This window comes from Typopeltis vanoorti, chromosome 20, assembly GCF_054136105.1.
Source record: "Typopeltis vanoorti isolate ZY-2024b chromosome 20, IOZ_Tvanoo_1.0, whole genome shotgun sequence".
NCBI lineage: Eukaryota > Metazoa > Arthropoda > Arachnida > Uropygi > Thelyphonidae > Typopeltis > Typopeltis vanoorti.
In genome coordinates this window covers 100222101-100246219 of record NC_143568.1, presented here as the reverse complement: position 1 = coordinate 100246219, position 24119 = coordinate 100222101, and the positions used below count along the sequence as shown (strand labels likewise).

General features: G+C 36.7%; 1 protein-coding gene across 2 annotated transcripts in view; it reads left to right on the top strand.

Moving 5' to 3' along the window:
- Nucleotides 1-24119, top strand: part of LOC150095712 (uncharacterized) — a 200006-nt gene that overhangs the window by 65895 nt on the left and 109992 nt on the right. For both annotated transcript variants that reach the window (XM_090410298.1, XM_090410297.1), the window contains exon 5: nucleotides 15844-15953. In XM_090410298.1, the coding sequence (XP_090266424.1) occupies nucleotides 15844-15953 (110 nt within the window). The remainder of the gene's footprint in view (nucleotides 1-15843; nucleotides 15954-24119) is intronic.

The following is a 24119-nucleotide window of genomic DNA, read 5'->3' as shown; positions in this document are numbered from 1 at the left end:
ATGCACTCACTACTCCTAAGGGCAAATTATTCCACTCACTCACTCACTGCTCTCTGAGAGAAAAACCTAGCTCTTACCCTTTTCTTGGCTGAGAACAACCTTAACTTCCATGGATGTCCCTGTGTTCTCTCCCTGCCTTCCATATAACAAAAAATTTCATCATTTGAAATGCTATAACACCCATTCAAAAGTTTATAGACCTCTATCATATCACCCCCCCCCTTTCTCCTGTTAGTCTGTAATCCACATACTCGCAATCTGTCCTCATAATCCGGATATAATCTTTGTAACTCTGCTTTGCACCCTTTCCACAGCTTCTTTATCCCCTTGAAACCCAGGAGACCAAATCTGCACGCAGTAATCCAAGTGTGGTCTTATCAAAGCCTTATAAAGAGGCAATATTACTTCCTTATCCTTACATGTCAAGGTTCGCTTCAGCATAGAAATTATCCTCTGAGTTGTATTTGCAACTTTTGCTATGTGACCTTTGAACTTTAAATTCTTATCCACCAATACACCAAGATCCCTTGCCTCTTCAGTTTCTTGTAGCATAACCCCGCTAATATAATATGCCGCTGGATCTCTAATCATGCCAAAGTGCATAACTTTACACTTACTAACATTAAACTGAGTGCCATTTTCGTTTGCCCAGATTTCCAGTCTATTCAAATCATTTTGTAATTGCTGAATATCAGTAGCATACCTGATTGCCCTGCCTATCTTTGCATCATCAGCAAACAATTGCAAATCTGATGATAGACCCTGCTTGAAGTCATTAATGTATAGATTGAATAATAATGGCCCAAGGACTGAACCCTGAAGTACCACTGGCTACCTTAAATCTGGTAGATTCACACCCACTGTATACCACTTTTTGATATCTGTCTGTTAACCATCCCCTGATCCAAGTGAATAGATTATATTCCAATCCCATATTCTCCAGTTTACGCAACAGCCTATCGTGTGGTATCCTATCACATGCCCTAGAAAAATCCAACATTATCATAGTACACCCATTTCCTTTATCCAACTCGGCTGTAACATTGTTATAAAATATGAGCAAATTGCTAAAACATGACCTTCCTTTAGTAAACCCATGCTGTTCCCTGCAGAGTATAGAATGATTGTCTACCCATTTCTGTATTTAAGTTCTTACTAACTTCTCTAAAATCTTAATGCAAGTTTACGTGCACCACCCCAAAACATGTGAGCAGTATTCTATGTATGGGCAGATTTGGGATTTGTATATAGTTAAGAGTTGTTGAGTGTAAAATATCCTTTTGAACGAAAGAGAATGCCTAATTTCTTTGATTCTGTGGAAGCTATTGATGTGATGTGTTTATGCCAGGAGAGACTAGAAGTAAATATTAGTCCATGCAGAAAGAACTGATCTTGTCTGGTGATTTGTGTGTTATTAATGGTACTGAGAGCTCTTTTTTAAGAGAAAAGACAAGACTGTGTTTTGGTTGCCTTGAACATAACAAGGTAGTCCTCACTCCATTGAAGGATAGTATGAAGATCAGTGTTTAGAGTACTGGTTGTAGATGATCTTGTAGCCTGGGATGTCAGCATACTGCATGGTTTCTTGAATGATGAGTAGGACGGGAGGGTACTATCATTAGCAAAGCTGGGGATAGGATTAGTGGTGATTGTGAGTAGGTCATTTATGAACGAGAAAGTTGATAGGATGGAGCCTTGAGAAACTCCAGCGTTGATAGTGAAGCTTGAAGTGAGGAAGCCATCTACCATGACTCACAGAGAATGACCAGAGAGAAAGCTGGCTATCCAATTACAGAGAGTAGAAGGGAGACCAAAAGATGGTAGTTTGTTGAAAAGGCCACAATGCCACACATGTTCAAAGGGTTTCGAAATGTCAAGGGCAACAGCACAAGTTTCTCTGAACTTTTTTCATGGCACATGTCCAGTGGTGGGTGATGTAAACTGCAAGGCCAGCTATGGATCTTGAATGGCAGAATTTGTATTGGTGGTCGTTGATTAATTGGTGGGCCTTTGAGTAGTGGAGGGGTTGACTATTGATGACTTTATCCATTATTTTGGAAAGGACTGAAGTGATGGCAATTGGTCAGCAGTTTGATGGTTGACTTCTGTCACCCTTTTTTGGAATAGAATAGATATGAGATTGCTTCCATGCCTCGGGATAAGTACCAGATATGTATAGCAGATTATAGGGACTGCAGGATAGGTGTTAATTCTGAAACACAATATTTGAGAACCATAGGAGAGGTGCCATCAGCACCAAGAGACTTTTTAGTATCCAAGTTTTTTAGTAGTTTCCTGATTTCTTTTTCTCGAAAAACTAAAGGAGACATTTGTTGCTTGGATTCTAGTATGGTAGGAGGTTATTTCCTTTGGTCATTGATGCAGGAGTTTGAGGATAAGAGTGATGCCAGGAGGTCAGCTTTATCTTTGGGTGAAGTTACATTGGTGCCAACAAGATGAGAGATGGGTGGAAGTGCAGGAGAGCAAGCATTGCATCCAACATCCTTAGCGAGGGACCAGAAGGCAAGACTTCCATTTGGACAGGAGGCTAGTTTTTTGCTATTGGCCTTTGTGAAATCAGACTTGGATCTGTTCATATCTGATTTGCATATGTTGTGTGCTTTGGTGTAGGCAGAGTATAAAGCTGGAGTTCTTGAAGTGAGTCACTTGCGGTAAGCTGTATTTTTGTCTTCAACTCCATAAAAACACCTGTCTCAGTACAGAAAAGAGCATTTAAGTTGGTTAATGACCCATCTGTCACTTATTCACTCCATTCTCTTGCACACAGACATTTAGTTTCTATAGTTTGCATTTTCTAAAAATATTTCCATTGATGTGGCTCATCAGAATGCATTGATGTTTCCTACTTTCTGAATTTCTTAAAACTCATGGAGTAGCTATTCAAATGCTCTTTCCCAGTTCAGTTACAAACTCTTAGAACAAATTTTTTCTTCATTTTCATTCATTCATTTATTCCTCCTATTGCTGACTCTTGGAACAGTCTTCCCCTCAAGTATTTTTCAAAGTACAATCTACACTCTTCAAATCCAATGTTAAGAGATTTCTTCTCACCTTTCTGCTATCCACAGTACTAATGTACTGTCGGTTGAACAAGTACTCGTGGATGGAATTACCATTGAAAGAAAATGATAAATAAAATAAATATAAACATATTAATTTAAGCTTTTTTTATTAATAAAATAAACATATTTCGGCTTATTAAAAAAGTAAGAAAATTTTGAAGAACTCATATGATGAAGTAGTAGTGCAAGTGGAATGCTACATATTGTATTTGTTAATAGAAAGATTGTACAGTCATCCCTCGACTTATGTCGGGGTTCTGTTCCATTCAGCAGGATGCAAGTCGGTTGGACATAAGTCGATACATTAAATCAGCAGAGTTATAGGGGTTAGGGACTTAACCATAATTAGTATATTGTCATTTTAATTTTTAAACCTTATAAAACTGTACTGTGCATTACTGCCACTATAAAACAGGAGAATAATCACCCAAATCTTCCTCCACAATCACATTTTCATTACCTTCCCTATGTGAAGGACCAGACTGCAGCTCTTCTGGTGTAACCTTTTGTTTTTTGATGAAAATGTCTGATGTGCTTCCCTTATTCCTCTTCTTCTTTTCATCATAAATTTGTTTATAGCAAACAAACATATCATGTACTTTCCTTTCTACTAATAAGTAGCATTCAACATTGGGTCCATCTCTTCAGCGATTTTGAGAACATTGCTAACTTCAGTGAATATTTCTGCAGGACCCTTCACTGTGAACTGTTTAATTACATCTTGTTTCTCTTTTCACTCTTCCTTTCCTTCTTCCTCTTCTGCAACGTTGTTCCTCCACAACCAATTCTTCGTTGGTCAACTCTTCACGGGCACTTTCTATGAGTTGAACCATGTCATCATCATTCACTTTGAGATTCAGATTGTTTGTTAGGCCCACTATTTCTGCACTCAGTTTACAAACGGTTTCATTTTTTTTCAAAATTTCCAAAATCTTGCACAAACCTTTTTAATGTCTTTTTTTTCATATGCCACTCTTATGCTGAGAGGTCACTTCGTCCCAAGCTATGGGAATATTTTTAATAGCATAATAAATATTTATTGCTTTGCAGAATTGCATGAGAGTCTGATCATTTCCTTCAGTGGCAGAAATGGCTTGTGAAAAAGTTCTCCATAGATAATAAGTCTTAAACTCTGAAAGAACCCACCCACTGATCCATCGGTTGGATCAATGAAGTTGTGTTTGGATCTTTACCCCATGATCTCGTGGGGTAAAGATCACCGATGTAAGGTGGATGGCCTGGAGCATTATCTAGAATAAATAAAATTTATTTTAAATTCTACATATTCTTTCACACAATAGTTTTTCATTTCACTCGCATAACAGTTGATTAAAGTATCCTCAAACAATTTTTGAGTCATCCACGACTTCTTATTGCACCAGTATGAACCGGAAGAATATGCTTCCTAATGTTTTTGAAGGCTTATGGATTCTCACTGTGCCATATCACAAATGGTGTCAGTTTATATCCAGCCACATTACCCCCTAACAGAATCGTAATATGGTGTTTAAGAGTTTAGAAACCAGGCACAGATTATAGCTTTTGGTGGATGAATGTCTGCTTGGACATATTTTTTCCAAAACAAGGGGATCGCATCCTTATTAAAAATTTTCCTGTGGCAAATAATAATCCCCCCCATAATATTATTATCCAATTTCTCCACAAACTCCTTGGCAGGCTTCTCATGGTCACTTGCAGATTCACCATACATTTTCACATTATGCAGCACAAAATTTGCTCGAATCTCATGAATCAATTGGAAGACGCATTGAATTCAGTCATAATCGGGCCCTTCAACATGTTGAAGAGACTTAGTGCCTTAGCAGTTATGGTCATAGTGCTAAGGGATATGCGCTTTTGGTTCAGGTCTTCTATCCATGATGCAAGTGGCTTTTTCATATCACCGATAGGCCCTTTCGTTGCTTTGTCACTGTCGTTGATTTAACGGAAGCAGATCCCTTCACAGCCTCTACGATTTTATCCTTATTTTTCAAAATGGTCGTCAATGTAAAATGAGACCGTCCAAAGTCATGCGCAATCACAACGGGCTTACTAGCTTCATGTTGCTTTTTAATTTTCAACATCATTTCAAGATCAATTGCTCACCTCTTTTTCTGTGATTCTTCACTAAGTTTTTTTGATTGGGCATGTAGGGAGCCATGTTGCACAAAATATCGCAAAATATTTAACGATAAACACACAAATAACCTATTTCTCGAACACAAAATCAACAGAGGGACTAATCTTTAAATATACCTGTGGCATAACTATAAATAATAAATTACACGATAACCACAGTAATTAACTTTGATGAAATAAAGGTACAAATATTTCATACTGAAATTAACAGTACATCATCAGTGTAGAACAAACAATTCAAAGTAATGGAATACAAAGTACGTAACAGTCGTTGATTACCAATTAAAAATTGTTGCAGCATGCTAGAAATTAATATTAATAAAATATTATTAAATAATTCTTAAAAATTATTTCTTTGATGGTTACATAAGATAAGAATCTCCCAGACTTTTGGGAGAGAGAGACAATCATTTTGATTCAAATTTGGCCAATGTAAAAGGGCTTCGCAACTTTCTTTGAAAAGGCATTCGTATTTAAACTTGAATCTATGGAGAAGACAAGTTTTATCCCACTGGATGTTGTGTTTAGTGTCAATACCATGTTGTGCCACACCAGACTTTTGAGGTTTCATGTATTCGATATAATACTGATGTTACTTCATTATTTTTTTCCACAGAATGGCCTGTTTGTCCAAAGTATGTTAAATTATATCCACACAGTATCTGGTAAACACAAGCTAATGATAGAGGTGCCAGTTTGTCTTTTGTAGATGGCAATGAGTGAGAAATTTTGTTGATAGGAAAATGTGGGAATGAGATGATACTTCTTCAAAATTCTGCCAATCGGTTCTGAGATGCCAGAGATATAAGGGATTGGAACCTTGCAGTTTGTTGAAGAATCCTGAGGTGTTGGAACATAGGAGTCAATTATCTGCTGGATTTGATTAGGGTTGTAATCATTAAATTCTATTACTTTTTGATAGTGAAAAGTTCTTGTTGTAAGCTTGAGGGAGAGGAGCACACTTTATGTGCTCTATTAATTAAAGACTTGATAACACCAATTTTTTGAGAGGTGTGCTGAACAGACTTTTGAAGAATGTATCTGCCAATAAAGGTTAGTTTTTGATAAACACTGGTTGATAAATTACCAGAGGCTGTGCATGTAAGAAGGATGTCCAAGAAAGGTAAACTACCAGCCATTTCTGTTTCCATGGTGAACTGAATATGTGGGTGAAGGCTATTGATCTGTTGTAGGAATGTAGTAAGTTCCTCTTCAGCATGCGGCCAAATAGCAAAGACATCGTCAGCATAACGAAACCAAAGAGAGAGGGTTGGGGATGAATGGACAAGAACAAGGTGTCTTCCAGATGGTTCAAAAAATAGTTTGCCAAAGGTGGAGACAGAGGACTACCAATGGCAGTACCTTCAACTTGTTTATAGATCGTGCTTTTCCAGCTGAAATATTGTGAATGTATAACAGTTTATATTCGTGCAAGTTTTTCCTTGATACGGAACCAATTTTGGGTGACTAAAAAAAGATTTTGCATCTAATATTCATTCTATTTTGGATCTTGAAAGAAGAATTTTAGCTGTCCTGTATGACGAATTATTGGATATCGTTCTTCGTGTTTCTAAACAATCTTTAGTGCATTCTTATGAAAAATATTCTTGCAAACTGATGCAAAAATAGGAATCTTTATACAGTAAGGAAAAAAAAAAATTACCTCTGACACACTCCTACGAATAAATGGATTGTGAATATATCTGGATGCCCGTTATCTGAAGCTGAAACTAGTGCATTAGCTAAAGGCCTTGACTTTGCCGTAGTACCTAAACGCATCCAGTTATAAAAGAGGCTCTATATTTGTATTGTAATCTTTATTCTATATATTTGCCTCTTTATATTATTACTACTTTATTATGTTATGTCATTAGTGGCTCATTCTTTCATACATTTATTCCACCTTTCGCATTACTTGTCGTATACCTAAGAATACTGGAAAATTTATTTGTTTTGACTGCGCCATCAGTATTCCTTTCTAGGCATAAGACTCAGTACTATGGCCGGTAGATCTCTCTCTCTATGTTTCTATTTTATTTGAAGGAGCATATGTTCCTTCAAATAAAATAGCATAAACAGTCATGGTCTACAAGCACTTAAATTACATTTATAATTCCTTATTTGTTTCCCGCTCTCGGGTCTGAGTTTATTTAGGAACAGTGCATTGTAAGGAAAAGATCAGGCGGCACTCTGTTGACTAATAATAAACACATTTATTTACACTCAAGACAAAAATACATCAGTTAAACCAGCGGGTCGCCAAAGTCATTGGCGTGTCGAGCCCTTCAAGCGTTTCTTGACTTTTTATCAACCCCCTATATTTTACTATTACGTAATTATAATAGGACAAGCAAAAAAAGACGCATGTGTGAGTTTTTAGATTGTTTATCTTATAGTTACAATGTTTATTGTATGTATAATATAGTATATATTATTATATTACTGTTACTACTATTATTACTATCACTAGTATTACTAGTGATATTAATAAACTACTGGTATTTATATCACTGGTATTACTACCAGTGCTGCTCAACTCTTCAACATAGAGAAGTTTAGTTCGTGAATGAATAACGATTGAATTATAATTCAATCGTTATAATACAAGTGAGTGCATCAACATATGCTCACTTGTATGTCGATGCTCAAAAATGAGACTGGGATTGAATACTTGTAAGTATCAGTAAATAAGAACCACGCATGTGTTGCAATCTCGCTCCCACTGCGCTGGCCGGCAGGAACCACCAACATCCGTTTATTGGTAAATACGTCATTTTGGCCTACTTGATTGGCCTCAGTAACTATTTTCATGACCTTACTCCATCTTACAGGTCCACGAATAGGACCTGTAAGATGGAGGTACTGATCCCACGATTCACTCTTAATTGCGTTGTCATTACCTCCATGTCTTTTGTCATGGAGGTAATCCAAGTTAACCGAATTAAATATTACCCATACAATGATGTCTTATATTTTTCTGTTGACCCCTGAGCCCAAATCGACCCCTAACAATGTCATATTGACTCCTTTGGCAACCACTGAGTTAAACGATGGGGAGGTTACTCTCTTTACCTTCCTGCTAATATTCAGCGTTAAAAAAAGAAACTTCCCCTTACAATTCTAAACAAACTATACAGCATAAATATTCAATTTACTTCTCTGCTCATTGATTAAAACTCTAAACTACTCATAAAGAAATTAACTTGTTATGCCAAGTTATCTCACAATTGTCTTTCCTATAGACACCGTTAATACCTAGTTCTTTAAATCCATCTAAATTATTTCTCCTAGATTACATAAAAGAAATATATAGTATAAAATGGAACAAACTCGCATAAGCTCTGTCATCTGTGTCGTGCACTCATTCAAGGTTCTGCACTAGAGTACTTTTCTTCCTTTCAGGCACTGGATTTCTTCCACAGTGTCTCGCTTTACTGGCACCTCATCAGGATGGTGGTGGGGTTTGGAATGCAAACTTTCGGTACTCGAAAGCTTGGGCACGAGGTTTCAGCAAACGGTGCACATGCGATCTTGTCCAAGTGGCAGTGCAAGTTTTCCAGCGCTGAAGTTCTCTATTCGGTTACTGGCTTCGATTGACCTCCCGCTGCATCGCCATCTGATCTAGGCTGCCTCCGGTATATCTATTGGCGATTCTCTCTTTATTCCGGCTGATCTCTGACCTCTGGCATAACTACGCCGTATAGTCGTATGCCCTTTTATCTCCCCTTCTCCAGGACCTTGCATGAAGGGTTTAGACCCCCGAAGAATTCAGCGCGACTCCTTGATCTGTTATTAAACCCGACCATTTCTTTCTTCTCCTAGTGGTTCTAGGAGAGGAAATCTTCTAAAAGCCGTCATCTAAAATCCAATTTGTCGGACAGAGGAATCTTGTCTGATCTGCACTGACCCTTTTAAGAATGACCTTGAGGTGGGCATACACAGAGCTTGTAAACAAAGGGTTCCAAAGCACTTAGTTAAAACAATAACATACAGTTTCCAGTGACACAGCATTTTCTCTTGTTGTTACTAATTTTTAAACATTCTTTGTTTACTATATTTGAGTAGGTTGACTTAGTTAGAACAATAACATACAGTTTCCAGTGACACAGCATTTTCTCTTGTTGTTACTAGTTTTAGCCATTCTTTGTTCACTACATTTGGGAGGGTTGATTTCTCATCGGACTATATACATTTTTTATACAAAGTTTATTTTTACAATACAAACATTTGAGACGAGACCTCTGTAAAAATCAATGTAAAGCGCTTGTAAAATTTTAAGCTACATCAAATTTTACAAAGGCCCACCCCTTCATGAAAAAATTTTAAGCCATGAATGCGGATGAAATTTTTTTTTTTTTACAGTGTTTCTTTGTCGTTCTTCGTGCATTCTCTGAGTCGGACAATACTCAGGTTTGTCATCTATTTTTGAGCTGGGAACGGCGTCAGTTTGATCCGTGAGCTCTCTCCGGTGCGATGGATGTTGAGACTCACGATCATCATTATCCCTTGGGCGTCCAATTCCCTTCCGATCTCTTGCTCTCTTTTTATTTCTCCCATTACCTGGGTGGTGACTTCTACTATCATTTCTTTCTAATGTGTTTACTTCTATTACTTCCTTGACAGTCTTTATCGAGGCCTCTATATCTTCCTTCTCATATGCTGCTACCTTGACACTTGAGATGTGTAAGGTTCCCCTCCTTTTTAGTCGACTGTCTCTAATAGTTGGGGGGATCAAGCAAAGGATTTTCCCTGTCTTTCTGACCTAAATTTTTTCTTTCCACCGCTCCCTTCCTTATCGACTAGTAATGGTCATTCCCTGTGTTGATTTCATCAATATTTCCACCAGCGTGACGCCTTTGACTACCTCTCTTCTAGGCAACCTGCTTAAATCCCAATATGGAAATCTCCCTTTTTGAGAAACCGCAGAGAACTTATGTTTCTCTAAAAAGTTGGTTCCAAGTACTACCTTTGCCATAGTTTGAGAGGATTCTGGGAGAATTAATAACTCTGGTGAAACGTTTAATTTAAAATCAGGCAACCACATGTTTAGCTTCACTTTTTTCCAAAGCATAAATGGTGGGGTTTGCTATTTCCTTCAACATGACACGTTTTTTCAGCTTAGTGATACAGTCGAATACTCGGGATCTCAACTTCCTGAATAGTGATCCAGTGTCCAGTAAAACTCTGCACTAGTCCTCTTATTTTTCCCTGTATTACTGTCATGGAATTTTCATGCTGATTCCTAATGTTTCTTGGCAATTTCTTAGTCCTCCATGTGAGATGGTGGTGAGTCATTACCATATTAGCTTCAAATCTCATATTTCTGTCGGAGCTCCTTCTACTGTAAAAGCAATATCTGGCAATGTGTCCAAATTTATTGCATCTATAGCATTGAGGTACTTCTCTCCTATTTTCCCTTTTGTTGTGCATTCGTTCAGAGTCTAAGTTCCCCATGGAGGGTTTTGCATTGAGCTCCCCCTAACTGGTTGAGAATGGAGTCAAGTTTTTCTATCAACGGTTGTTGCAGTTTTTCTCCCTCCCTTTTGATTACAGAGTGTAGTTCCTTCATGTCAATGGATTCTGCGATAGTTAATCTGTTGTGGTCTATGTTATTTATTTTTATGGTCTTATCTTCCTCCCTTCTGTTGGTCCCTAGTTTTTCCTTTAGGATTATCTGGAATTTTCTCTCTCTTACCCTCACTCTTTGGATCTGATTCCTTTTTTATTGCATCAATCTGACTTGTGTTACTTGCGGGATGCAAATCACTTAGCCTTTCTTCTTTTTCTTTAACTGCTAGGTCGCATTCTTCCAGATTATTGATCTTCTTTTTGTATGCTGTCTCTTTGAATTCCTCTTTCACTCCTAACCTAAATTGGTTAAAAACTGCCCAATCAAGATGGCTCCTTTCATCATTCGACTCAAGCTATTAGCGAAAGTTCGTAACCTATTATAATATTTAGTGATAGATTCTTTCTTCTCATGTGTGCATTTTTGTGGCCTCCACAGGTTCGGACCCACACTTCTAACCTTTGAAAATCGGGATATCAGGGTATCCTTGAATTTATTGTATTCCCAAGTATCTCTCAGTATAGGAGAGGAATACAAAAAATTCTTAGCCCTGCCAATCAATTTATTCCATAATATGATTACAAGCCGGAAGTCCGACCAGTTGCCGACGTTCCTTAACTCCTCTACAAACTTGAAGAAGGACAACACATCATCGTGGTCTTCTCCAGAGAATTGTGGGATGATAAGGTGAGGATTAATTGTTCTAAAAAATTCCCTGTCCCCCATCATGTTACTGCTGGTGGCTTCTGAAATCACACTATCCACATTCATGATTTAAACTTTTCTTAAAATATATATATACACTTTTTGGTTATGCTTAGTCGCCTGATCTTTTTACAAAACTGTTCCAATCCACTCTTATTTATCTCAATTATTGTGGATTTTATCCTACCAGCTACACCATTGTAAAAGAGGCTCTATATTTGTATTGTAATCTTTATTCTATATATTTGCCTCTTTATATTATTACTACTTTATTATGTTGTCTCCTTAGTGGCTCATTCTTGCGTACAAAAATCTATTCCACCTTTCACATTACTTGTCGTATATCTAAGAATACTGGAAAATTTATTTGTTTTGACTGCGCCACCGGTATTCCTTTCTAGGCATAAGACTCAGTACTATGGCCGGTAGATCTCTCTCTCTCTAGCATATATTCCTTCAAATAAAATAGCATAAACAGTACGTGGTCTATAAGCATAAACGTGGTCTACAAGCACTTCAATTACGCGTCTAATGCCTTATTTGTTTCCCGCTCTCAGGTCCGAGTTTATTTAGGAACAGTGCATTGTAAGCAAAAGATCAGGCAGCATTGACTAATAATAAACACATTTATTTACACTCAAGACAAAAATATATCAGTTAAACGATGGGGAGGTTACTCTCTCTACCCTATCTGCTAATATTCATCGTTAAAAAAACTTCCCCTTGCAATTTTAAACAAACTACACAGCATAAATATTCAATTTACTTCTCTGCTCATTGATTAAAACTCTAAACTACTTATAAAGAAATTAACTTGTTATGCCAAGTAATCTCACAATTGTATTTCAATTACAAACAAACCAAAAGGCTTTCCTATAGACACTGCGTATACCTAGTACTTTAAATCTTATCAGTCCATCTAAATTATTTCTCCTAGATTACATAAAAGAAATATATAGTACTAAGGGGGCTATGCCCCCTATGGTGCCAATCCCCCCGTGTTCCGGACTGGTAGGCTGGTTCTCCTTGAATTCTGATGACTCGAATTTTGAAGAATTCGACATTCAGGGTAGCCCCTGAGTTTCAAAACGTTTCAAAAAACATGACATACAAAAAAGTGATATAACAAGGCTTATCATTTTATATATATTGGGTAGATAAAATGGAACAAACTCATATAGGCTCTGTTGTCTGTGTCGCGCACTCATTCAAGGTTCTGCACTAGAGTACTTTTCTTCCTTTCAGGCCCTGGATTTCTTCCACAGTGTCTCGCTTTACCGGCATCTCATCAGGATGGTGGCAGGGTTTGGAATGCAAATTTTTGGTACTCGATAGCTTTGGCACGAGGTTTCAGTGAATGGAGCAGATGTGATCTCGTCCAAGTGGTAGTGCAAGTCTTCCAGAGCTAAAGTTCGCTCTGCAGTTATTGGCTTTGTTGACCTCCCGCTGCATCATCATCATCTGATCTAGGGTGTCTACGGTATATCTATCGGCGATCCTCTTCATTCCCTCTGATCTCTGGCGTGACCATACCATATAGTCGTGTCCTAATTCTGACTGTGAATTTCCGATGTTCTCCTCTATGCCCTTTTATCTCCCCCTCTCCGGGACCTTGCACAAAGGGATTAGACCCCCGAAGAATTCGGCGTGAATCTTGATCTGTTATTAAAGCTGACCATTTCTTTCTTCTCCTAGTGCACTTCTAAAATCTGATTTGTTGGACAGCGGAACCTTGTTCTGCGGAGAGTTCCAAAGCACTTAGTTGAAACAATAACATACAGTTTCCAGTGACACAGCATTTTCTCTTGTTGTTACTAATTTTTAAACATTCTTTGTTTACTACATTTGAGTAGGTTAACTTAGAACAATAACATACAGTTTCCAGTGACACAGCATTTTCTCTTGTTGTTACTAGTTTTAGCTATTCTTTGTTTACTACATTTGAGTAGGTTGATTTCTCATCAGACTATATACATTTTTTATACAAAGTTTATTTTTACGACAGAAACGTTTGAGCTGAGACATCTGTAAAAATCAATGTAAAGCGCTTATAAAATTTTAAGCTACATCAAATTTTACACCGTATCTCGATTTTTTGCATAACATCGAACGCGATCTGTCGGGACTTTCTAGCGAACATGCTAATAAACTACGATTTGAAGTTACTGCTTCACTTTTTAAATGCAAATTACTGCCATTACTGCCATGTAATTTATCGAGTGCTGAAATCCGTTTGCTAACCTCATTAAGAAAAAATAGAAAATATCTCTTTCAAAAGCTGACAAAGGAAAAGCTTTAAGGAAAAGTAATGGATAAGACTGGTTATGAGAGGAAAGTAGACTGCCTTTTGCAAGATACCTCCACCTATCAAGAAATCAATCATAATCCTACAAAATTGTAAATTAAACAATTAAATAAACTCCTTGATGAAGTTGTTAGTTGGGATCAAAATACCGTGGACAAGTTGCGCACTTATTTTGGAAGAACTCATTTATATGGCCTTCCATAAATTCATAAAGAAAGTTATCCAGGAAGACACACCGTGAATTGTATTGACTCTTCCACTTATAGAATTGCTAAATTTCTGTTACGTTCATTAACTGCGCATACTGGACAATCTAGATCTTTCGTCAAAAATTTGACACATTTTCTCAAACAAATCAAGGATGTTCAAATACAAGAGTCTGACTTGTTAGTCAGTTTTGATATTGTTTCCCTCTTTACCAATATTCCGTTATCTGACACTGTCAATTTATTATATGATGATTACCCTCCGGATATTGCAAAGATGTTTGAATTTGTTATACATTCAGGATATTTCAGTTGGAAAAACAAGATCTATAAACAGGTTGAAGGTACTGCCTTGGGTAGCCCTTTGTCTCCACCTTTTGCAGACTATTTTTGAACGATCTGGAAGATACCTTGTTCTCATCCATTCATCCCCAACCCCCTGTTTGGTTTTGTTATGTTGAGGATGTCTTTGCTATTTGGCCGCATGCTGAAGAGGAACTTACTACACTCTTACAACAGATCAATAGCCTTCACCCATGCATTCAGTTCACCATGGAAACAGAAATGGCTGGTAGTTTACCTTTCTTGGACATCCTTCTTACACGCACAGCCTCTGGTAATTTATCAACCAGTGTTTATCAAAAACTAACCTTTACTGGCAGATACATTCTTCAAAAGTCTGCTCAGCACACCTCTCAAAAAATTGGTGTTATCAAGTCTTTAATTAATAGAGCACATAAAGTGTGCTCCTCTCCCTCAAGCTTACCACAAGAACTTTTCACTATCAAAAAGTAATAGAATTTAATGATTACAACCCTAATCAAATCCAGCAGATAATTGATTCCTATGTTCCAACACCTCGGGATTCTTCAGCAAACCGCAGGGTTCCAATCCCTTATATCTCTGGCATCTCAGAACCGATTGGCAGAATTTTGAAGAAGTATCATCTCATTCCCACATTTTCCTATCAACAAAATTTCTCACTCATTGCCATCTACAAAAGACAAACTGGCACCTCTATCATTAGCTTGTGTTTACCAGATACTGTGTGGATGTAATTTAATATACTTTGGACAAACAATCCATTCTGTGGGAAAAAAAGAATGAAGGAACATCAATATTATACACGAAACCTGAAAAGTCTGGTGTGGCACAACATGGTATTGACACTAAACACAACATCCAGTGGGATAAAACTTGTCTTCTCCATAGATTCAAGTTTAAATACGAATGCCTTTTCAAAGAAAGTTGCGAAGCCCTTTTACATTGGCCAAATTTGAATCAAAATGATTGTCTCTCTCTCCCAAAAGTTTGGGAGATTCTTATCTTATGTAACCATCGAAGAAATAATTTTTAAGAATTATTCAATAATATTTTATTAATATTAACTTCTAGCATGCGGCAACAATTTTTAATTGGTAATCACCCCAACTATTAGGTACTTTGTATTCCATTCCTTTGAACTGTTTGTTCTACACTGATGATGTACTGTTAATTTCAGTACGAAATATTTGTACCTTTATTTCATTAAAGTTAATTACTGTCGTTATCGTGTAATTTATTATCAGCAGAGGGATTGCTGACTGAACTTGCTACTGAATCCTCTGTTGTCAGTGTGCATGATGCATTGTTGCTAAATAGAAACCTTTTTACTTTATACTCGCTTGCGTCTTGTTTGAAAGTATAGTTGAAAATGTTATTTATTCCCTTATGGGATCATGGATGTATCTATGAACGGACGTAAGTCGAGGGATGACTGTACTGTTATATTTATATATGTTACACTTTAATCTTGTTTTATGCAGAATATTAACTTCTTTTTAATTTTTTTTTCAGTGTCACTTCTCATCAAGATGCAGTACAGTGTTACATAACCATTGCATCAACACCCCCATTACAGCCTTGTGTTGACTGCACTAATATGGAAGAAAAACATAGTAAAAAAGGTAGTATGCCATATTATGTTTATAACCACTAATCATTTTAAGTGGTAATCAGTAGTAACACAGTTGCACAAAATTGTCATGAAGATGCCACTACAAATCTGTATTTTAGTATAGGCATTAATGCACTAATGTAACATATATGTAACAGGATTGAAAGAGTTTGAATTAAAATGATTGTCTAATTGCTGGTTTAACTTAAATGCTGATTAATTTTGTAGAAAGTGAAAATCTACTTGGTGATAGTAAAGTATAATTGTCATCATTAATGTCATAAGTTCCCTCATGGAGTGATTGGGTTACTATGATAGCACTACATGATTAATGCATAACTTATTTTAACAGTATTACAACACCAAACGAACAAAATGATAAAAAAGATGTTTATTAACTTGCTTCATTTATTTGGTTTGGTGTCATAATGCTGGTAAAATAAGTTATGAATAATGTTCAACATCTGAGTTTGTCTATTAGACTACATGATTAAGTGTGCATTATTATTGATCTTTTATCAACAGTTTCCTCCAAATTAGTCTTACTTGTCACTGCACCAATTGTATCTAATATTTTGCTCTTCTAAAGTACTTCCGACTGAATCAGTCCACCAAGACTTGGTTGTCCTCTCTCGATATTTCCTTCTATCTTTGCATGAAACACCTGTTTTGCTAATATTTCCTCTTCCATTCTGTTTACGTTACCATACCATCTTAAATTAGCCTTGCTCACACTTTCAGAATGGTAACAATGTCAAGTTCCTTCTTAATGTCTTCATTTTTAATATGATTCTGCCATTGATGCAATCTATTCACTCTCCTAATTTTTCTCAGAACTCTCTTATCTGTGGTCAGGTGCTTTATTTCTAACCTGCCTCTCCGATTCCTAACTTAAAACTGGTTTGAACGCTGTCTTGTATACTTCTAGTTTAGTGTTTTAGCTAATTCCTTTCTTACTCCCTATAAATTTATTCAACTGGCACTCCACCATACCAACTTTGCTTATTCTGTTGTTTATGTCCATATTTCATTTGCCATCTTCACTAAAAACAGGGCCTAAATAGATTAAACATTTTACTTGTTTTATAGGATCTCCATTGAGAAATCATATGAAGTTTTATATGTTCCTGCCTATTTCCAAACTTGTTACTGCTATTATTCAATTGAGTAAGAGAATCCTCAATGTGTTTAGGAGTACATCATCATCAATATAAACAAAGAACTAAATTTAATATCTCAGATTCTAATATTAGTTTTAATGCCACTTTCTTTCCTAATGCAATCCATATAGAGGATGAATAAGAGTAGATATAATGTGCATCCTGATTTTACATCAAAACATCTTCCCGTATTTCCTTCAATTCTAACTGCTGACTTGCAACTTAAATATAGAATATATATATTGCTGTCTATAATGTTCATTTACTCCACATAATTGTAGTGTTTTAGAAGGCTTTTCTTTGGACACCTTGTTATATGCCTTTTCCAGATCTACAAAACTTAAATATCGATCCTTGTTATGTTATGATGATTTCTCAAATATTCGTCATAAAGTGAAAATCTGATCTTGACAACCTCTATTTTGCCTGAACTTCGCTTGTTCTTCTCTTTGTTTCTCTTCTGCAATTTTTCTCAGCCTCTTCCAGTTAAGATTTGCATAAATCTTAACTGGAACATTTTACAGAGAAATTCCTCTGTAATTCTCATATTCAGCTTTATTCTGTTTTTTTATAGGGAACTATGAGAGCTGTACTCCAGTCATCTGAATTGGAACTTCTGACCAGGTTCTCTGAATTATGCAGTGTAGCCACTGCAAAACTTTTATACCTCCATATTTAAGCATTTCTGGTTAATTCTACATTTCAAGTTTTTGATGATTTTTTTCTATCTCAAGTATTGATATGTATTCCTGTTTGCATTTCTCTTGAAAATTTTCCTATGCTGTTCTGTCACTTCTTGTTTTGTTTAACAGTCTTTCAAATACTTACTAGACATCTATGATATTTTTATCTTCAGTTTCATTTCATCTTTATCATCTTTGATTCCTTTTAAAGTATTCTTTCCTTATTTTTAAGCTTTTTCAATAACTTCCAAAAACGTTTTTGCCACGTTCCTGATATTTACCTTCTATAGTCTTACCAAAGTTTTTCCATGATTTTTGTTTAGCTACTCTTTACACATATCATAGCTCTCTCACATTTTTCTTTGTATTCTTTTTAGGTCATCTGCCGACTTATTTGCTAGGAACTTTTGGTATATTTTCTTCTCTTTTAGAACTGCTCTTTAAACATCTTGGTGTTCTTATTTTTCTATTCTTGCTGACAACTTCGCAACATGCTTCCATAGGTGAATCAGTAAATGTTTTCTTCAAAGTTTGCCACTGAGACTCCAAGATTTGATTCTTGTGTTGAAGTGTTTAATTTTTTTTGAATAACGTTGGTTTAGTTGAGGATATAGTTCACTTCTAAAAGCTGCGCAACTTTAATTCATTTTAAAACTTCTTTACACGTTATTCTTATCAATACGATATTCATTTTCATCCTGCTTAAAAATAAGTGATGATCACTTTCAAATCCTGTTTATACTGTTGTATCCTTAACCAGCATGAAGATATCATCATCATCATCCACAATGACATATTCATTGAGGCTTTTCTTATTTCTTATGTCTTTTCTCCATGTGAAATTGTACACATCTTTATGATGGAACATCATGTTAGTAATGATTAGTCTGTATCTTGAGCATAAATCCAGCAGATGATTATGATTAGCCTTTACCCTTGTACCGCAGTGGCAGTCAGAATGGCATCATTGTCAAGCTCACGGGATGGAGGTCCAAACCATAAATGTAGATTCCTGGGAAAATGTACTCCTTATATAACACCCCGCACAAACAGTTATTGAAAGCAGACTTAACTGAAATTACAACACAAACCAAGCAGTACTAGTAGTAGGAGACTTAAGCACTAAGCATACAACCTGGAACAGCAACAGTACTACAAACCAAAACATAGAACCCTCAATGACTTTGCTGCCACCAGGAACATCATGATTCTAGGACCTCCAGAACCCACATACTATAGCATGGCAGGACTTTCTGATTGGTACTCCTATAGTGTTTGCCATAGAATGGGAATGCCAATATGTCAAATTTTGTTTCACAAATCATTTCAATCATGTCTGATTAAATCAAATTGGGCAGTATGACAGTTATACTTCTTACTCACCTGACTTTACCAGCTAAGCACATAACTTAAACTACTCCTATACAAGATGCTAATCAGGCCAGTCCTGTCCTATGGCTCACTCCCCACCCACCCTGGAGTCTGATGGTAGATTCAAACATAACAAACTACACATAATCGAAAACAAATGTTAATGGCGTTCAATGTACTGTGGCTCATAAGAAATATAACTACTTTACCAAGAACTTTCCTTTGTGAAAGGATTGCAAAAACTAATGAGACCTCAATAAAAGTCAAAACCAGTTGGAATTGTGACCCTTCCCATGATTCATAGCGATATAGAAGTCCAGAATGAAGTATGCTTTGCATTATGAATCACTAACTGCTGCTTATACCCAACTGGACCGACTCCATGAAGACATGTTCATTAGAGAAAGAATAAAGCCTATAAAAGATACTACCAGATAATGGCCATGCAATTCTGCCAACTCCTCATTAAGGCTATACTAAGCTAGTCCAAAATGCACTTAAACAGTATAGGAATGAACAATGGGGGGAAAAAAAAACTTATATCCATCAAACTGGAAGACCATTGCCTTTGGAGACTACTTAAACTGTACTCCGGTTGAGTAGTCAGTAGTAGACCATAAACCGCTTCCCCCCCTCTCCCCCATACAATACCTACAGGGCATTGTATACACAGACATAGATAAAGCAGAAGGACTCACAGACAGCCTGAAAAACCAGTGTAGACCAAATTATGAAGACACAGATCTAAACTTTGTACAGAAGGTTCATTGACTTGTTTGTCATGTACTGAATCACTCTCCCACTCTGGTAGAAGTCCACTGAACCTTGCCAGCAGAAATCACCATCATCAAATTCCTGCCATGTACCCTCAAGGGGTGTACAGGATATGACAGTACTACATTAAAAAATTACATCATTACTAACTTCCTATCTACAATTTTCCTCCAAATCAGTCTGTTACTTGTCAAGACTCCAACATTATCAGATCTTATATTTCTATCATCTAAGGCACTTTGTACCGTATCAATCCACCTATATCTTGGTCTTCCTCTGGGTCGTTTTCCTGCCAACCTGGCAGAGAACACTTGTTTTGCTAACCTTTCCTCTCCCATTCTACTTAAGTGACCATACCATCTGAGATTAGCTCTGCTAACGCATTCCTGGATGCTGACAATGTCAAGTTCTTTCCTAATATCCTCATTTTTAATATGATATTGCCATTGATGCCATCTGTTCACGCCTCTAATCTTTCTCAGGACTCTCATATCTGCGGTCTCTAGTCTTTGGTCAAGTGTTTTACTTCTGACCCAGCTCTCAGATCCATAAGTTAAAATTGGTTTGAACACAGTCTTGTATACAGCAAATTTAGTGTTCTGACTAATTTCTTTCTTATTCCATATAAATTTATTCAATTGACTTCCCACGATACCAGCTTTACTGATTCTGTTGTCTATTTCTATATTTAGTTTACCATCTTCAGTAAAAATTGTGCCTAAGTAGCTGAAATGTTTTACTTGTTCCACAGGTTCTGCATTCACAACACAGTTGACATTTTCAATGATTCTGCCTATTTTCATTGTCTTTGTCTTTTTATTGCTGACCTTCATACCATATCTATTACAACAGCTATTCAATTTAGTGAGAGAATCTTGCAGACTTGTAGCGGATTTATTTAGAAGTATAACATCATCCGCATAAAGCAAAGAGCTGACATTAACATCTCCAATTTTGATATCAGGTTTAATACCACATTCCTTCATAATGTGATCCATATAGATAATGAATAGCAGGCAGGATAATGTACATCCTTGTCTCACACCAGATTTAACATTAAACCATCTTCCTATACTTCCATCAATTCTAACTGCTGACTTACAACTCAAATAAAGACTAAGTATTGCTTGATATAATGCCCCATTGACACCATATAACTGCAGCGCATTGAATAGCTTCTCTCTTGGCACCTTGTCATATGCCTTTTCCAAATCGACAAAACTTAAATACAGATCTTTGTTATATTCCCATGCTTTCTCGACTATTTGTCGTAAAGAAGATCTGATCCTGACAGCCTCTATTTGGCCTGAATCCAGCTTGTTCTTCACCAAGCTTTTCTTCCACAATTCTTCTCAACCGTTTCTCAAGTATACTTGCATAGATCTTGCCAGGAACACTCAGTAGGGAAATACCTCTGTAATTCTCACATTCAGTTTTATTTCCCTTTTTATATATGGGTACTATGAGAGCTCTACTCCAATCATCGGGAATTCGTCCCTCTGTCCAGGCTTTCTGAACTATGCAGTGCAGCCACCGTAAGACTCTTATACCACCATACTTCAGCATTTCTGGTCGAATATCATCTACTCCTGCTGGCTTTCCACATTTCAAGCCTTTGATGGCTTTTTCTACTTCAAGTATGGATATGTATTCCTGACTGCATGCCTGGTCAGTGTTTTTTATCACTGTGCTGTCATCACTGCTTGTTTCATTTAGCAGTTTTTCAAAGTAATTACTCCATACCTCAAGGATATCTTTTTCTCCTGTTTTCATTTCACCTTTATCATCTCTAATTCCTTTTACAGCACTCTTTCCTCCATTCCTAAGCTTCTTCAACAACCTCCAGAATATTTTGCCACCTTCTTGATATTTATTTTCTATATTCTTGCCAAAGTCCTCCCATGACTTTTGTTTAGCTAGTTTTACACACTGTTTAGCTTTCTTACATTTGTCTCTGTATTCTGTAAGAGTAAAAGCTGACTTATTTGCCGGGAACTTTTGATATGCTTTCTTCTTTTCCTTCACTGCCTCTTTAACTTCCTGTGTCCACTAAGGAGTTCTGATTTTTTTATCCTTGCACACAACCTCACCACATGCCTCTCTGGCAGAATCAATCAATGTTTTCTTCAGAGTTTGCCACTGAATCTCCAAGGCTTGATTCCTGTTCTCAAACTCTTTCATTTTCTTTTCAATAATATTTCTGTATTTTAGTCTACAGTTTACATCTGAGAGCTGCTCAACTTTTATTCGCTTTAAAACTTTCTTACATGTTATTCTTTTCAATATGAAATTCAATTTTATCCTGCTCAAGACTAAATAGTGATCACTTCCAATTTCAAATCCTCTGTACACTCTGGTGTCCTGCACCAGGGAGAAAACATCACTATCAACAATAACATAGTCAATGAGACTTTTCTTATTCCTAGCCTCTTCTCTCCATGTGAATTTGTGCACACAGAAATCACCAATATAATGAAAAACCTCAATTACAAAATAAAAACACTTGGTCCAGATGCCATAACCTATAAATTCATTAAGCTACTAACCTCATAAAGCCATCATGCATCTAGTCACCATCATCAATGCAATACTGAAATTTCAATGCTTCCCTCCCTAAAAAATGGCAAGATATAATTCCAGTACTCAAATCAGGAAAAGCAACAAAACCTTTCCCACAAAATTACCAACCCATCAGTCTTCTCTCTATCTTAGGAAAAATAGCAGAAAAAGTCATTTTATTGAGACTTCAAGAAACAACAGATATGGAAAACATTATACCTGAAAAGCAGTTTGGATTTCGTCATGGACACAGCACAGTACAACAAGTTCAAAGAATAGTTGAATATATTATCACTGGATAAAGTTGGAGACAGTACATGGCTGCTGTTTTTTTGGACATTGCAAAAGCTTTTGACAAAAAATGGTTATGAGCTTCTCTACAAACTCATTAAAGCAGAATTCCCAATCAACATGATTCAAGTCATTAAATCTTATCTTGGCAATAGAAAACTACAAGGTAAATTAAGTTAAAATCAACAACATCCAATCTTGACAAAGGACAGTCTTGGCAGGCATTACCCAAGGTTCCCTACTAGCTCTTTTCCTATTCACTATTTACACTGCAGTTATTCCCAGAAATTTTACAACCATTGCAGCACTATATGGCAACAACACAGCCATCATGTCAAGATCACTGTGCCTACATTTAGCCATCAGATGACTTAAAGAAGCCATCATCTCCATTCTAGAAACATGGTTAGTAACCTATTCTCTACTGAACCATCATAGTAAATTAAGTGCAGGGAACAAATTATTCCTGTATGAGACTGCAATCGGGGACCAATTCTAACTTTTGCTCCACTGGCCTGAAGCCACACAGCTCATGGTAACATTCAAAGGCTACAGACTATCTTGGTATTTCTCTGGCAAGAGTCAAATATCTTGGTGTATATTTAGATCAAGGTCTGCAATTTGTTGACCATACAAAGTTTATATGTTCCAAAGCTATTTGACAAACCTATTCTCTATTGAACCATCATAATAAATTAAGTGCAAGAAACAAATTAGTCCTGCATCAGACTGCAATCAGGCCATTTCTAACTACAGCTTTTCTGGCCTGGAGCCATATGGCTCATAGTAACATTCAAAGGCTACAGACCAGCTTAAACTTGATCCTAAATGCTCCATGGTACATAAGAAATGAACAGCTCCACTGAGAAACTAACATCCTGAACATCACTACTTACTTGTGCTCTTTAGCTGCTAAATTCTTCTCAGATGCAACCATCCATCCTAATCCACTAATCTGGCAAGCAACAGACTACAACAAAAAAAGACAGCTACAAACACAGATCCCCCCCCCCCAAAATCCTGCTCACCTAAGCAGGATTGCTTTTGGTCATCTTTTGGGCACAAATATGTCTGTCCCTAAAGGGTGAGATTAAATGCTCATTAAACCATCCAGCACAGGTGAGATACTTCATGCACAAACTTTGTGTGTGAAGTATCTACTGGTATATAGGGGCTTCTGACTTCCTGTCAGTTGCCTTAACATCTCATAATGCAAAGCAGACTTCCTTTCAGATGTATATAATGTTATGCAGTAAAAGAAACTAAGGCAGTTTACAGGACATCAAAAGCCACCATCTACTAGTAGCCTGGTCATGAAGATACTTCATGCACAAACTT